Source organism: Anabrus simplex, chromosome 1 (assembly GCF_040414725.1).
Source record: "Anabrus simplex isolate iqAnaSimp1 chromosome 1, ASM4041472v1, whole genome shotgun sequence".
NCBI lineage: Eukaryota > Metazoa > Arthropoda > Insecta > Orthoptera > Tettigoniidae > Anabrus > Anabrus simplex.
Window position 1 is genome coordinate 493,518,224 of NC_090265.1, and position 17,700 is coordinate 493,535,923.

General features: G+C 38.9%; 1 protein-coding gene across 1 annotated transcript in view; it reads right to left on the reverse strand.

Moving 5' to 3' along the window:
- The window catches only part of FAM21 (Family with sequence similarity 21), a 205,746-nt gene that overhangs the window by 25,196 nt on the left and 162,850 nt on the right, over nt 1–17,700 (reverse strand). Inside the window, exon 15 of the mRNA XM_067135340.2 lies at nt 1,636–1,826. Coding sequence (XP_066991441.2) covers nt 1,636–1,826 — 191 coding nt within the window. The remainder of the gene's footprint in view (nt 1–1,635; nt 1,827–17,700) is intronic.

Here is a 17,700-nt window from a genome sequence, read left to right on the forward strand (position 1 = left end):
AGGATGCCCGGTTTAGTGAAGAATACTGCAATCATCCTTTTCTTCATTGACCTTGACTTTTGCACAGTCACAGGAGTTTCCTCATCTTCCAACAGCCACATCTTGTTCTGGGATTTTGTTGGGACATCTTAATAATAAAGCCAAGTTTCGTCACCTGTAACGATGCTATTGACGTTACACGAAGTCCCATTTTCAAACTGTTTTAGCATTTTTCGGCACCATTTCACTCAATGTGCCCTTTGTTCCTCTGAAAGTGAATGGGGCACCCAAAGGGAACAAACCTTTTTAACATGGAGATGGTCATGTAGAACTGAATGAATAGCTGGTGCAGGGATGTGGAGGGTCTCTTCTACCTGCCAATATGTCAACCACCTCTCTTGCTGCAATATTTTTCAAAGTTTTTTCAGTCACTGATTCAGACGGTCGCCCAGAACGAGGATCGTCTTCAACCCCAAAATTTCCCCTCTGAAACTCTTTGTACCAGCGGAAAACTGTTGTCCAATGTGCACAGCCTTTCCCCAGCACAGGAGTGATTTCCTCCAGGCACTGGTCAAGAGTTAATCCACGAGCAAATTTGTAGCGGATAATTGTGCGATATTCACCTTTAGACACCACACTGACATCTTAACTTGCTTTCAATCCCACTGCTTGGTAACAACTGGTGTGAAGGTCGTGCCTTGCTGTCTTCTAGACCGGTTTTCACCCCTCTTTTCATCCCTCACCATAACAGGAGTGTCCAGCCAACCGTTTTTGTATATTGCAAAATTTTCCTAGTGCCCTTTGTATGTACTGAACATTTTAAGTGGATTATAGGATGTCTGTTCAGTCACCAAGGGCATACATAGCTTTATTTCCAGGCAGTCAGCTGGTTGATGATCTACCAAACTTAAAAATACCTGTAGGATTTATAAATGGGGTTTACAGATGTATATGAATACAATACAATCATTTCAAATTTTCTTTTTCATACATTGGGATGAATGGATCTCCCTAGTTGTTTGCAATTTGTTATTATTGTGAAGGACTAAGCATGCCTTTGCTGGAAGTACCTAGTGTTTACAGTGCACTATGTCTTCTGGTATAGGCTAGAGCAATTTTGTTACTTTCATAGATCTGTCTCTGTCTTATCCTTGGCTTTTACAATATGAAAGTGACTGAGGTATGAGCGATGCTAGTAATGCCAATCCTTATGCAGCCAGTCCCTGCTATGAATGGTGTGAAAATGTTGCTCATAGGGTCGATTGGTGTACGCATTTCAGTGGGCCTGGCAGAGTGATATGTAATAGCAACTCTGACTCGGTGAGGAAAGCAACGGGAAACTACCTCACTCCTCACTTCCCTAGTACGCCTCTTGAGTGATGCCTAGGCCATCTATGACAGCTGATGGCAGAGCTGTTGAGGATCCCACCAGCGGCATTGCTGACGGACTGAACATACTTACAAGCAATTTAAATACAAATTCTCCTGATACCAACATCAGAACTGACAGTCAACTGCCTTTGTTTTAATTCCCTTATGAACTATGATCACCTAACCTTGATTAAAGGTATCTGAAATCTGTAAGGTTTTTTACCTGTTTCTTAAAATTACCTACCCTGCAAATCATGTCTTGTTGGAAGGCAAAACAATACATACCTTACTAGCACTGTGTAGGACTGTGTTTGTATCCACCGGAATATCAAAACTTACACCACCTTCTGAGTTAACAGACCTGCTAGGTGGCTTAGCTCCAGGAAGCAATGCAGTAGGATCAATGAACAACTTTCTTGGACTCTGTATTGATGAAACAGTCTCCACGGACTTTGTTTTCTGTGGTAATACAGATCCTGCAACATGACACCACACAAAATGACAATATAATGTTCCTTAATAGTAATTTTAGACAAGTTATAACTTAGCGAATTCTCCTTTAATAAACTTCAATCACAATAAAGAGGAGTTTGATAGTTAAGATTTTAAGGACACTTAATTTCAAAGTTTGACATCAGTAAACAAAGAAACACATTGAAAGGACGGTCTGCAAACCAACTATTTATTACTTCCCAATTTTTATAATGAATCATATCTATATACGAGGCATGTTTTTTTAAGTAAGTACCGTTTTGATATAGAAAAAAATACTGTAATGCAATTTTTTAAACAATTCTTTTTTACATGTAAGCCTGTACCTTATACTACTTCTCAACATAAGTTCCAGGCATATTAAAGCACTTATATCATGAAGCCAGCTTCTGAATTCCATCCTCATACTAATCTGCCACCTGATGTGTCAGCCAATGCCATTAGTTTGTTTTTAGGTCATCATCATCGTCGTGGCGTTGACTTCCTAAATGCTTTTTGAGGCGCAGGAAGAAGTGTTCGTCACCAGACACTAGGTCACGATTATACGGAGGATGATCAAATTGTCCCCAACCAAAGAATCTTGGGTTCGATTAGCCATGTGAGGTCGCACATTGTCATGAAGCAAAAGAATCCCCCTTGTGAGCATGACAAGCTGTTTGTTTTGGATTGCGTAAGTACAACTTCCGATAATCTAAGCGTCCTGACAAAATTTCCTACAGAACACTCCTTGAAATTTCAGGCAACTCATAACTTAATGACGAAATCGTAAAGCATCTGTTTTTCTCTTTTTGCATCAAAGTTTTGCGCCAAGTCTTCAGTATTAACAGACGGTCGCCCACTACGCTTCTCGTCGTAGACATTAGTACAGCCTTCTTTAAATGCTCTAAACCATTTTCTTTCCATTCCTTTGCTCATAGTGTGTTCTCCATACATTTCACTAATCTGCCGATGAATTTCAACAGCTTTCACGCCCTTTCCACTTAAAAATCGAATTAGATTAGTTGACCGTAGTAATCTTCCGTCGCAGCCATACAGGTTTATAATGCCTGGGCTAATCATTCCTTCATATCAAGTTTGGTATTTTTATAAGATAATTTCTATAATTGTGCCATTGTTGTAATATTTTCGTAATCGGCGTGATTGTGACAGTTCTGAAGTATCTCTCGTGAAGATACGGAGGATGATCAAATTGTCCCCAACCAAAGAATCTTGGGTTCGATTAGCCATGTGAGGTCGCACATTGTCATGAAGCAAAAGAATCCCCCTTGGATCGAGATATTTCTAGAACCTCAAAGTCCTTGAATGTAATGCTCCAAGAAAATCCGGTTCAACAGTCCACTCCTGTTAAGTCGATCTATATTTTAAGAACACTAGCAAAGACTGAACATTATGTATATGAATGTTGCACAACAACATTATATAATGAAATAAGAATTTCATTCTATTCAAACCCCAAAACAGAGTGAACCTGTAATCAATTCTAATAAGGAACTGTTTTGCCCACTAAAAATCTTTACTCAAGGAACCTCTATAATGGACATATAATGTTTTAAAGTCTAAAATAATATCAGCCGAACTTATCATTTTACTCGATTTGTTGTTAAATAACCAAACTGCATTAACGCAAGACATTGAGTTACCAAAGACTCATACTGTAACATATCTCTACACCTAGTACAAATAGGTTACTGTTTCCAATTTGTTAATAGGTGAACTCATTTTAATACATGTTATTTTTAGGTATTTTTAACCAAAATGCACAATTGCCTTTAAACGCCTAGTAGTTATAAAAATTTTCAAAGATTGAAATTTTTTTTTTACTGCATGCTAAATCAGCATTTTGTAATATTTAAAGAACCTGACAAAGCTTTAACTTTAGTCAAAAACTGTATAGAAGTAGTAAGTCATAATATGTTGCATATAATATGCTACCAATTTTAATCATAAGTTTTAAGGACTACACCAAATTAAAAAAAAAAAAATTAGTTATGTAAGAATATGGTCAATTTTTATATATATTTATGTTGTATGTTATGTCAATATTGTACTTAGGCCTTGTCACAAAGTTTCCTATGGCTGATGATGGCATACAAATAATGCCGAAACCGGTCCCAATGTTTTGAAAGGTAATAAATTTGTGATGTGTTAATGACGTCACATTGTATTTGTATTGAAAAGGTGGACATAATTATCCTCAATTTATAGTGTAAATCTAGATTCAATACGGACCAAAATGAAGTTCTTAACTTTAAATAGGACCGTTAATTGTCAGAGATATTTTCAATATGCACAAACGTAAATACAGGTGAATGCTTCTGTAATGGCATATGAGGCTATCCTACACTTGTCCGTACTGAGCACGCATGCTCTGAATGATGAATGAAGCGCTGCAGTGGCCATATTTAAAAACGGTACTTATTTAAAAAACATGCTTCATATAAAGAGTTTTGTCTGTACTTTGCTCAGAATTAAAAGGAATGGCATTTCTGTACCGATCGCCTCCACAGCAAGAAGGAAACGCAATTTTTAATTTTCCGTCATCCGTCACCTCTGTATGTACGTGCGTGAATGAACAGAATTTAATGAAAATCAGCATGCAAAATCAAGGAATAAGGCACTACAATCTAGGCTTCAAGTAATTTTATTCACTCCAGGTGAAATCGTAGTTTAGGGAAGGCCTAAAATTGAATCCTCAAATATTTAGGGACTTCTTTTTGGTTCCATCGATAAACACTACATAAGAAAAGTAATAAGTAATACAATTTAAGCTCACTTAGGTCTTAAACACTTTTACCGTACCAGCCATAACAACAGAGATATTCATGAACTTAGATTTTTGTTGCTCAGTCCATATTAACACCAAGCCAAAAGAAAATAGCTTAAGATAATTTAATGAAAATCGGTATATAAAGTTGGGGAATAAGGCAATACAGTCTAGGCCAGTGGTGGTTTCTGGTATAGCACAATGGAGCAATGAACCTCCAGTTTATATCAAATTGTACTCAACTACGTCATTTAACTTCCTTGTCAATCTCGAAGCTCCTGCTAAGTCCATCTATCCGTAATATACTCACACTGGCTTTCAATTCATGTGAGCTGCACAAGGTCTGTGGCTGGATACTCGTCTGGAATGAACCCCCTTGCAAGGCGATCTTCCATCTCTACACAGGTGAAGGGAGTGGCGAGGTACGGGGGGACGTCGGCCAGCAGTAAGGCAAGACCAGAATATCACAGAAACAGATATCTGTGCTTTATGCATGCGCAATATGCCACACTCTCAAGTCTCTCGCAAGTCTTGTTGTTGGGGTATATGCCTGCCATCTGTTGCCTTTAAGGGAACTTAACTAGGCAGCAGAAAGTAGTGCACGTAACTAGCGCTAGTGTTGGAAAGCATCATTACTACCAAAAGTCACATTAAACTGCCAAATCCCAATTGATATCTTGTCCCAAATATATCAATACTTACTAAGCATCTATTCATTTGCCTTCTTTGGAATAATTACTTTTTGGAGAGAAACTTAACTTAAAAATCATTGAGGCAAAGAATAGTGGCAAGGTAATACCAATGAAAACTTTTAAATAGCCTATAGATATTACGATTCCCATGATGACATCAGAAGCAGAAAGGTGCTTCTCAACCTTGAAGAGAATAAAGACTTCCTTGCGCAGCACACTGACCGAGGATAGACTTAATGCTCTTGCTATGTAGTCAATTGAAAGGGACTTTGTTCGAGACTCTGCAGACAAGTTTGCGTCCATAAAGGAGCGCAGAATGAATTTTTTGTATAAGCTGTCTGCGTAGGGTAAGCTGATTGTGAAATATTTCTTATTTTGCATGTGGTAAATTTCAGCATGTACTGTGTTGTCTGCTTCTCTTGCATTTGATCACATTTCTAAAACATCTGTCATCTTATTTTAGGAGGTTATGGCCAACGACGGAAGAGGGGGAGGGAAGGAGATGAAGGGGGGGGGGTGTTCTGTTGAACCCCCAGTGATGAAAGTCTCGCGCTGCCACTGGTCTAGGCTATTAATTTATTCATGCCTGATGAAATGGTAGTTTAGAGGAAGGCCTAAAATTTAATTCTCAAACAGCGATGTTATTAATGGTCATATCGATAAATACTACATAACAAAAGTTTCAAAGAATACATTTCTGATCACTTATGTTACAGTTTTACCGTACCATATGATAACAGAGATATTCACAATTTAGTCTTTTGGTGCTCAGTCCATGTCAATGCCAAGCATCGCTAACATGGAAATATTGTTCAGTCATGTTAACTGGTGATGGTATTTTTGTCATGGTTGTCTTAAGATGAGAAACTGCGTGCTCATCAGCCCACATCGGAAAGGAAAATTTTAATGATGATTACACTACGTAAAAAAATTTGATGAAGTTTTGTTTATCTCATTTTTGTGCATTTATTGCTTAATTTGGTGATGCTGATTATGAATATATATGTAGTTTTTTTTAAGTGTCAATATTTTGGATATGATAATTAATGTTTCAATTTTCTTAAAAGCTACTAATATTGCATGCTTATTTAATATGACTACAGCCCTACAGAAGAAATCTACCATACAGTACCTCAAGAATTGGTGGGAATAAGTGCAAAAATATTGAATAACACTGAATCTTCACCCAACAATGGTGACATTCAAAAATGTACATTAGAACGGCTCTCCTCTTATATTCTTCTGACACCTCTGGTTGTACTATACCGCACACATAGTCTCCCATCATAGCACAGTCTCAACATCCCTGATACCTTCTTTCCATGCGGTGAATGTCTTGGTGAAAGCGTTCACCGTGTTCTTCACTTACAGCTTCTAAATTTGGCCTAAAGAAATCAATATAAGAAAACAAATAGTACATTTTCACCGACATTCTACATCCAAGTACATGACAACTCTGTATCAAATTCTCTATCAGTTTCACGTAATTCTCATTTCTATTGTTTCCCAAGAACTGTTACACTACCATTCTAAAAGCATCCCAGGCATTTCGTTCATCAAGAGTCATTGCATCTACAAGTTCTTTTGATTGTAACATCACATGAATCTAAGGTCCGGTGAAAATTCTGCCTTTTATTTTTGCTTTGGATAGCTTGGGGAACATTTGTCTGATGAGACTCAGAGCCTCACTGTTGGTATCTAAACCTTTGATGAATTTTTTAGCAAGTCCAAGTTTGATATGGAGTGGTGGTAACATAATCTTCTCCCTGGACACAAGGGGCTCATTTCTCATGTTGTGTACACCTGGAACGAATTCTTTTCTTGTTGGCCATTCTTTCCTGGTGTAATACTGATCATCCGCTCTGCTGTCCCACAGGCAGAGGAAGCACGAATATTTGGTGTAGCCACCTTGAAGCCCCAGAAGAAATCTCAAAATCTTAAAATCACCACAAACAACCCATTTGTAACATCCGTAATTTAGTTTTTCCAAGAGCAGCTTCATATTTTCATAAGTCTCCTTAAGTTGTGCTGAATGAGCTACTGGTATGGAAGGAAACTTGCTCCCATTGTGCAGTAGGACAGCTTTGAGACTTCTACTTGATCTATAAATAGACACCATTGATCCGGTTAATGAGGAATCTTAATGTGTTCAAACAGACCATTAACATCACTACAAAAACAACGAGTTCTGTACATTTGGTAGAAGCATGCAAAATCCTCATGCCTTAGCCTATATTTTCTTACTAGCTGGTGTACCTGTGCTTCGCTACGGAATTCTACATTGTATACAGAATTCTACTTTAAGTAGTGTACACGTTGTGAGCAAGATTGTCTTAAATAGTATAGCTCTTAATGTTACCCTAGAAACGCGATGGGATGTCACCAAACGTCTTTTCTCATATGAAGTCTGGGGGAATTTTCACTGTAATGGTAGACCCAATTTCATACACCATCAGTCACAATCAGGTTGGGATGTTTTCATTATAATGCCTTTTTACATCCTCAGAAAGACTGTCTTAGTAGTTTTCCCAACTGAAATTAACATACAATAACGTCAATAGGAAAGCAATGCTTTCATATTACGAAATACTCGTTCAAATGGTACACCACACATTTTCTCACTTTTAAGGAACAGGACTACGCAGTCCAAAGTTCCAGACCTGGAATGACCAAACCGCAGACAGCCGTGATCCATGAATACTCTTCGGCAGGGAGAGGGTCGAATAGTGGAGACTCCCAGGGCAAAAAATATGTCCAATTACTATTCCGTTTCCTAGGAGTACCCAATGAGTAGGAAAATATCAATTCACTACACTGACTTGCAGGCAAATTTTTCCTCCAAGCTAGAAGAGAAACCCCTTGTTCACTGCTAGTTTGGAATAAATTGAATGTAGCATTTAATAAAAGTGAAGAGAAAAACACTTTTCTTAAGAAACAGCTCTTTTCAGAGTTGAATTTTAAGTTATTTAGTGAATATTGTGGTGCTATAATGTGGAAAAGGCCTAAATTCTTATTCTAGACCAGGCCATCATACTACCACTACTACTACTAGCAAATGAGGCTCTGCCTTAAGTACGCACACTGCTCATTCAAAACAGCGCGTCAGAATAGGGATCGAATAGCTGAAATACTATGATGATCCAGTGTGTTACGTACCAGCTGTATCAGAAAATGTATGAACCAGAGGAATGGCATGCTAAAGAAGAAAGTTTTCTAACTCCCTGGCTATTTCCCACCAATATTCAATCAGGCTGTTATACTCGGTACACAGCAGTAATCCCATCTATCGAAGTTGAGAGGCAGCATAAGACACAAAGAACATCACAATAAACAATAGTCAATGTAATGTTATTGTTGATCAATTCGTTTTCTTCCGACTCTGAAATACCACTCTTATCATAGTCGGTACGGTAAAACTGAATAAAATATAAATGATCGGAAATTGTATTCTCTATAACTTTTTTATATAGTACTTTTCGATAGGATCAATAATATTGGTATTTAAAAATTACATTTTAGACACCTTCCCCTAAACTACAATTTCATCCAGGACAAATAAAATTTTTTATAGCTTAGACTGTAGTTTCTTATTCCCCGCCTCTATATACCGATTTTCATTAAATTCTGTCAACCCATTTTCTCGTGGTTCGGCGTTGATATGGACTTAGCAACAAAAATAAAAATTCATGAATATCTGTGTTATCATAGCCGGTAGGGTAAGAATGTATAAGACATAAATGGTTGGAAATTTAATTCTCTATAACTTTAGTTATGTAGTATTTATCGATACGACAACTAATAATATAAATATTTGAGAATTACATTGAGGCCTTCCCCTAAAATACCATTTCACTCAGCGTAAATAAAATTACTTATAGCTTAAATTGTAGTGGCTCATTCTCCGACTTTCAATAACAATTTTCAATGAAATAGGACCACTAATAACGTAAATATTTTAAAATTAAATTTTAGACCTTCCCCTAAACTACCATTTCACTCAGCGTGAATAACATTATTCATAGGCTAAATTGTAGCAACGTATTCCTTGACTTTGCATACCAATTTTTTTGAAGATAGGACTACTAAAAATATAAATATTTGAAAATTCAATTTTAGGCCTTCCGATTTTCATTAAATTCTCTTTGGCCGTTTTCTAGTGATGTGTGTACAGACAGACAGACAGACAGACAGACAGACAGACAGACAGACAGACAGACAGACAGACAGACAGACAGACAGACAGACAGACAGACAGACAGACAGACAGACAGACAGACAGACAGACAGACAGACAGACAGACAGACAGACAGACAGACAGACAGACAGACAGACAGACAGACAGACAGACAGACAGACAGAAATTTGGAACTCTCCGAGAGCTTGGACGGGAGAACGCCAAGTCATTTGCTTTCTGGGTAGATGGCGAAAGTGGGTCAACATGACCTGCGGGTTGTGATTTTCGCAAATGGACATCAGTCTTTTGCCGTTGGGATTGGTTCTTTTGTGAGCAGGGTAATTTCCTATAACTTTCTTGTACTTCTGTTCATGACCTAATTGGGCATTGAAGTCACCCAAAAGAAGCTTGACATGGTGTTTGGGTATTTTGTTTAATTTTTCATCCAGTAGGTCCCAGAAATTATCAACTTCGTCTGGATCAGACTTGTTCTTATCGTTTGTAGGAGCATGTGCGTTAACTAGGACGTAGGTTTTGTTCACGCATTTAATTGTGAGTATAGACAATCTGTCATTCACAGGTTCGAAATTTGCAACTGATTTAAGGATCTTGGTTCTAACAGCAAACGCGGTCCCAAGCATCACAGCTCGATTGAGGATTCCTCTTTGCGCTTTGATCTTGAAAGATAGGTAGCCTTCGGATTCAAAAATCTCTTTATCTGGGTACCTTGTTTCCTGTAGGGCCATTATGGATAACTGATTTTCGTGAAGAGCTTTGGTGAGGGTTTTCAGCTTGCCAGTTTGTGTAAGTGAATTTATGTTGAAAGTTGCTAGAAAGGTTTTAGATTTTGGCCTGAGTTTTTGACTCTTCGGGGTACACCAAGATGCTCCGACTTGTCTCTTGCATGATGTCGAGTCTCCCCTAGAATCCGAACGAGACTCGTGCGCCGTGGCGTTCACAATGAGGGATTTATCCGCAGATTTACCCCCTGGGGTATGTTTCTTGAAATGTTGTGCCATCATGCTTTTTGACTTGACTTTGCTTTGGACGGGTACCCATGCTTTTACAACTAGGGTTGTTAGCCCTAGAGGTTGCCTCAAGATATGTTCTGGCTTCTAGTCATTTACCAGTCTTCGCTGTAACCCTGGCAAGGGACCAGGTTTTTTTTCACGGTGGTATTTTATTTCCCTACTACCCTCTGACTCTGCTGGCGGCTCTGGTCTGGCAGTCTGGCTCATTTAACTGTTCTCTGCTTCTCGTGAACATTGTGAGACAGTGCCAAACATTGCGTGTGCCGTGCTGATGCTCGGATGATTACGCATTACTTCTTTTAAGTGACTTACATTCCACTTCGTCTGAATTTAACAGTGCCTACCCCCGTCATTTTTATATCGCCTCTTCAACTGATATTGTGTGGACTTGACCGTTAACTTCTTTCTTACTTATGCATTGTTTTTCGAGTTATAATCGGCTGATGATGACCCAGACTGGGGTCGAAACCGGTACCATTTCCACTTTTAATTAAATAAGAATGTAATCTCTACATCTCTTACTTACTTGTATTGAATAGGTTGAACTACCATATTTATTATTTCAATTTAAGAGGGTTTGAATGTCGCTAGTGTCCCACCGAGGTCTGAACGAGGAGCTGTGATTGTTGGTGCTGGATTATCCAGAGAGTGGCTGGACTGAAGATCGTGTGTGGAACGGAAGACTATGTACTACCTGAGAGTGCTGTGTGTTTGTGTATTTCTGTGCACGCAGCTGTGAGGTTGCATCCAGGAGATAGCGGATTTAAACCCCACTGTCAGCAGCCCTGAAGATGGTTTTCCAAGGTTTCCCAAGCTTTCCCATTTTCAGACCAAACAAATGGTGGGGCTGCCTTAATTACAGCCATGGCCACTTCCTTCTAGGCCTTTTCTATACCATCGTCGCCATAAGACCTATCTGTGTCGGTGCAACATAAAGCAACTTGTAAAACTGTGTATTTCTGTGGACTGAGGATCACCGTGAACCAGTGAGAGAAGCCGCTATCATGAGTGTGAGGGTAAATGGACTAGTGTTAATATTCGCAATTCTGAGTATCGTCCTGCTGTAAATACTGTTAAGCTGTTGCTGTTTAGTTGTTCACTGCATGTGACTGTGTGAATTACTGGATTGTCTCTGGAGTCGAACCAAAGAATAGTCACCGTGTGTTGTGTAGCTCGTAGCCCTTCAAATCCAGCAGTCTCCACACAGCTTCTGTATGAGGTGACCAGACTTGGGGAAGTGAAATTAAGGATTATAGCCGTTCCCAGGTAATTCCAACTGACCAAGACTCCCTGGTATATGTACAGAAGAGAGACTTGTAAATAGACAGCAATTAGTAAGTGTGGCCATTTATGGTTGATTAGAATTGTGTATATATATGTGTGTGTGTGTGTGTGTGCGCGCGCGCGCGCGCGCGCGTGTGTTCATTTACTGGGTCATCCTGAAATGAATAAGAGTAATAAAATACTGGAAGTTTCATTCATAACAATATTTACAGTTGTAGCTATATACACAGTCACTGGTAATGACCATGGTATTGGGAAAGAGATTTCATTAGTGGTGGCATTTGGCATCGCCATTAAGTCCATGTTCTTCCTCAGTTCTTTAATTTCCTGTAATCAGAAGTAGGAAGTTTGCACATGTCCTGTGACTACTTGACAAACAACTGTTACAGTTCACAAATAGTTGATTATGGCATTCACTGCTTTCACATATTGTATACTGCTGAAGTCCAGGGTTCAATTCAATGTCTCCAATTAATGAGAGAGTTAAGCACCACAGTTGCTGCCCAGTGATAGGAAATCTGACAACTCTGCCCTCCCTATGAAGACGCGGCTGCCCTACTGCCAGCAGCCTGAGGCTTTCACTGCCACACCAAGCGAGATGCTTAAGAGAACATATTTCACTTACCAAGAGTTTTTCCAATAGAAGAATCATCTTCAAATCACCACAAGACTTATCCGAATGCACTGTTATACTTTTCGAGCATGTTATGACACTTTTTACCAATAAAACTAAAATTAATGCATGGAGAACACTTGTAACCACTAGCATGCACACCGCTATCTCAATGTTTGATTAAAATTTGATTTATACTAGAAAAATTGTATATGTTAAGTTGTAAATATGAGTGTATTTAATTAAGAATTTATTCTAAAGAAGCCTCCATTCATTTTTATATTTTAAAACATGTATTTTAATATTTTATTTTCATCTACTATTCAATTTTCATAATTTTGTGTTACAATTTCCATTTATTTTACTTCACCTCTGGCATTAAATAATTTTTCTTAAAAATTATATACCGTAGGTTTTTACTTAAGTAGATTTAGCATGATACTGGTCCTCAGACTAGCAAACTCTACAATGTCCCCTCCACCTTAATTTTGCGGTTTTGGTGCCTACATCACATCTTCCACATGGGTGTTTTGTGGATAGAGAGTATTAAGGTAAAAGTTCTGTTATTGAGGTGTGCTACTGTTCTTTGTCTCCCTTATCCTGCCCACATTTGTTTTAACAACTACCCCATCCAGCATCCATAGGGTTAATGTAGACCTAATGCCAGGGCCACACTATCGTTGTGTATGGTTTTAGAACAAATACATGACAAAGTACATAATAAGATGAACACAGAACTGGCAGCAGCAGACATGTCGCTTTAATGACTTGCTGTTGGGCATCCAACAGCCAAGACCCATACATACAGACTGCCCATTTTATTTCAAAGGCATCAAATGCACTGATGTCCTCATGTCTGGCAACAAAAACTCTTGAAGGAAATGACACTGCAGAGCATATTGCTAAATCACTTATCATATATAATCAATTCTTGGCAGCTATCTGGTATTTAAAGTGCCAGCAATTACTACAGATAATGCTACAAGTATGGCAGCTACAGTACAGAAATTAAATATCCACCATGTTCCCTGTGTAGCACATACACTTAATTTGCCCATAAGTGACAGGGTAATGAACATTCCATTTTTGTGTCCTTTTGGATACCTGCTCAAATACTGTCAGGCTTTGAAGTCAGTATGCCACAATAGAAGTAAAATTAAATTTATGGCTTTAAGTTATGAAATATTAAACACAACGTATTGCCAAACTATGGTTTATACAAATACAGTTCCTTTTTTCACAATGCTGCTAGTATTTGTTAACTAATTTTTCTTCTAGGTAAAGTACTGTTGGAAGCCATAAATTAAAACACCAACAGAGTCCGGTAAGCAGCCACTCTGGCTTATTGGGTACTGCAGTACTGTTCGACTCGATGGAACAGTCAACCTGCTATGCTGCACCATCTCCCTGATGTAAAGGACCAACTCATAGTAGCTCAGTCGTGAATGTGCTGGAAGCACTAACATGTCGGAATTTAAAATATACTCAAATACAGGCATGTCAAGGTCACAAGCTGACCGACAACTCTGCATGAATGAGAAACAGCTGTTACGAGTGCTAGCCTAGGACATTAACAGATAGCGCAAGCCTGGAAGGGTGTACATTACACGGTACTTAGTACAACACATGTATATATTCTTTCACATAAGGACATACATAATTAAATGTGTTCAGCACAGAGTTTGTGTAAAATGTGCTGAATATGCTTTGTATCTTTCCTTTAAAGGTTGCCCTAAGCAATAACATACAAAATAAAAAGCATTTATATTTAAGGGGCTTAACATGCTCAATTCTCCTATGAACATTTCAAAACAGAATAATACCGAATACTGTCCTGCTACCATATCACTTCTGTAGCAAAACGTCAAGCTTTTATAACCTTAAACAAATAAATTTGGCTATGATAAAAATAGCATCTCTTCCACCAACCATGCTAACACAGACACTGGCAAATTACTGTGTCAATCCTTATGCCACAGCCTATGCAACTGAATATTTCAACCATTACTTGTAGATCAAAACAGGTAACTGGAGCCCATCACCGGTAGGCGTGCACAACCCTGAGTCAGCAACGAGGGGAAGTGACTTGTGCCCTCGTGCATAAGTATTTCTACCATGGGCACAGAGGTTATGGTGGGCAAGCTTTGATACCCAGAATCTAATACAGTAGAGTCCCGCTCATCCGACCTTCGCTTATCCGACATTCCGTGTTATCCGACACTGGTAGACTTAATTTCAACTTTTGATGGAGACTAAATTCAGGGACACCCAGTGTGGAGGGTGCGACTGTGGGACGAGCACTGGCCTGACCACTGGCAGTAGGACCGGTTTTTCTCTCAAGGACAGGTGCAGCAAGTCTTCTGTCATTCTTCATTGTAGTATTGGTTGGGTGCAGATGTTATAGTTTTCATATCCTCTGTGAGTATGGCAAAAAAAACAGAAGAAAGTGATTGTTTGTATGGAAGACAAGTTGAGTGCATTAAAGAGACTGGACAAAGGGGAAACTCTTAAAAAAGTGGCTTCAGATTATGGTGTTGGACGTGTTACAGTGGGAGACTGGAAAAAGAGGGAAGAAATTGAAAAGTGGTGCTCTACCAGAGCAACAAGTGATGCACTGAAAATTAGAAAAACAATGAAAAAATGTGAGTACGAAAAAGTAAGTGAAGTGCTATTTCTTTGGTTCACTCAACACCGGGAAAAGGGCCTGCCAATATCTGGCCCCATTCTGCAAGAAAAGGTGGTGTATTTCCAGAAGGAGTTTAATGAAGGGGACCCTAATTTTACTGCCAGTGTGGGGTGGCTTGATCGGTGGAAAAAACGGTACGGCATTAGGCAGCTGTGGAGAAAAACTGTCAGTTAAATCCTGATGAGGTTGTGAAATTTAAAAAGGAATTTCAAGAAATAATTCTTGGTGAAGGATTAACCGGTGATCAGATTTTTAACTGTGATGAGACTGGGCTAAATTTCAAGATACTGCCATCAAAAACTCTTGCAGCCCAAGCCGAGACGTCTGCACCTGGCTACAAGCGTAGTAAGAAAAGAGTTACTGTTCTTGCCTGTAGTAATGTTACTGGGACCTTAAAAGCAAAATTGCTTATGATCGGTAAACAAAGAAGCCTAGGGCTTTTAAAAACATTTCTGTTAATGCTCTTCCAGTCCATTACATGAATCAGAAGGCTGCCTGGATGTCTGCTGACATCTTTAAAGACTGTTTTTTTTTACACAGTTTGTTCCATATGTAGAAAAATTTCTAGCTTCGAACAATCTCCCTAGAAAAGTGCTTCTTCTACTAGACAACACTCCATCACACCCAAATGAAGAGCAACTTAGAAGTGGTGACATCAAAATCATGTTCCTCCCTCCTAACGTGACTTCATTATGCCAGCCAATGGACCAAGGTGTGCTGGAAACATTGAAGAGGAAATATCGGCGGAAACTCCTTTCATCCCTGATAAGAGGAAATGGACAGTGGCAACGACATGATAGAAAAGTTAAAACGAATCAACATGAAAGACGTGGCATACTGGATAGCGCAGTCTTGGGAAGAAGTTGAAACAACAACATTAGCAAAGTCTTGGAACATATTGTTGAGCGAGGTTGAACATCGAGAGGAGGTGGTACAAGAGGACATGGAAAATATTGTGCTCCTACTGAATTGCATTCCTGGCTGTGAGGATGCTACGAGTGAAGATGTGAGTAAGTGGTGTGCACAAGATCAGCTGTTTGAACTAACTGACCCTGATATTATTGATTTTGTGAATGCTAATGGAAATGAGGATGATGATGAAGAAGAACGAGGCATTGCAGAACAAGAGGAGAAAACGATGACTCACAGTGAAGGATTAAGTGCATTGGAAATGGCATTAACCTACGCTGAGCAACAGCCAGAAGCAAGCGCAACGGAGGTGCTGATTTTTCGTCGATGGCGGGATCTCGCAAAAAGAAAACGTTGATCAGCAGGCAAGCAGACATTGTTGACAAGTTTCTTTTCGCAAGACATTTGGAATGCTTTCGTTCAATACTGCATATACTGTACAACTGAATTGATAATTCAATAAATAGAGTACTGTAAAACATGTAATTGTTTTAGTACTAAAGTACAGCCTTCCTGTTTGTTTCAGTTCATTTTCAAAGTTGTTCTGTATTATCCAACATTTTCGGTGATCCGACATACTCCAGGTCCCGTTTAGGTCGGATAATCGAGACTCTACTGTATATTGAAAATAGTGTTTTTTGTAACATTTGAATATAATGTATGATCTCAACTATTTCCAGCTAATGAATGGCTGATCTTAAAGGAGTGTGCAGCATTTCCAGATCCATTTGAAACGATGACTACCATGTTATCTGGAGAAATATAAATCACATTTTAATGTGATACCTTTCTCTTGAAATACAAAAACCAGCTACCACCAAGATGGTCCTCAAAGCAAGTTCGGAAGTCATAACAACGTGACATTTTGTATATGAAGTTCATTCTGTGAAAAGTGTTGCAACGTTTCTTGATCCTATGTAGGCTTACCAAAAGGATGGATTTCTAACACTTGATCATGTAAAAGAATCACGTCAACCAGTTAGGAGCTATCTTTAGTGAAAGCACAATGTGTTCAGCAAAATGAAACGTGCAACTGTTTTTTCAGGCACAAGTCGAGCGAAGGACTATAATCCAAAGGCGTGATAAGTAGCAACCAGCAGCAGAAAGCTCTACATCAGTGGAAGAAAGATCTGTTGCAAACAGAAACAAAGGCACACGTGATCTCTTAGAGATTTTGTATAAAAAGCTGAACAAGAAGAGACGTGTTGCAATAGTTATGTCGAACACTGCAATACTCCTAAGGCAGTAAGTTGAATTAGAGCCAGAGCATAGGCTGACTGACCCTGTCCAGTACTGGGCTCATGTGGAGAACCAATCTAATCTGCTTTATGAAGTAGCAGGGTAATACCTTTGTATTCCAGCTACCTCTGTCCCAACAGAGAAAATATTTTCTGCTGCCTGACAAATAATCACAGCAAAACAGAATTCTCTACTGCCTGAATGTGCGAACACTTTGCTTTTCTTACATGGAAACTAAATACAGCGAAACGTCGTTAGTGCATTCCAAATTAACACGTTTTCCCACTTAGCACGTTATATATTCAAAGTTCCGATTCTCATTGTATTAAATCTCTATAAAAATACCTCACTTATAGCGCCACGAATTTTCGCTATTACCGCTTAGTACGATCACATTTTTCATAGCCCTGAATGTTATTTGTCATCTCTTGTGAAACAAACGTGATTTCCAACTCGGGTAAGATC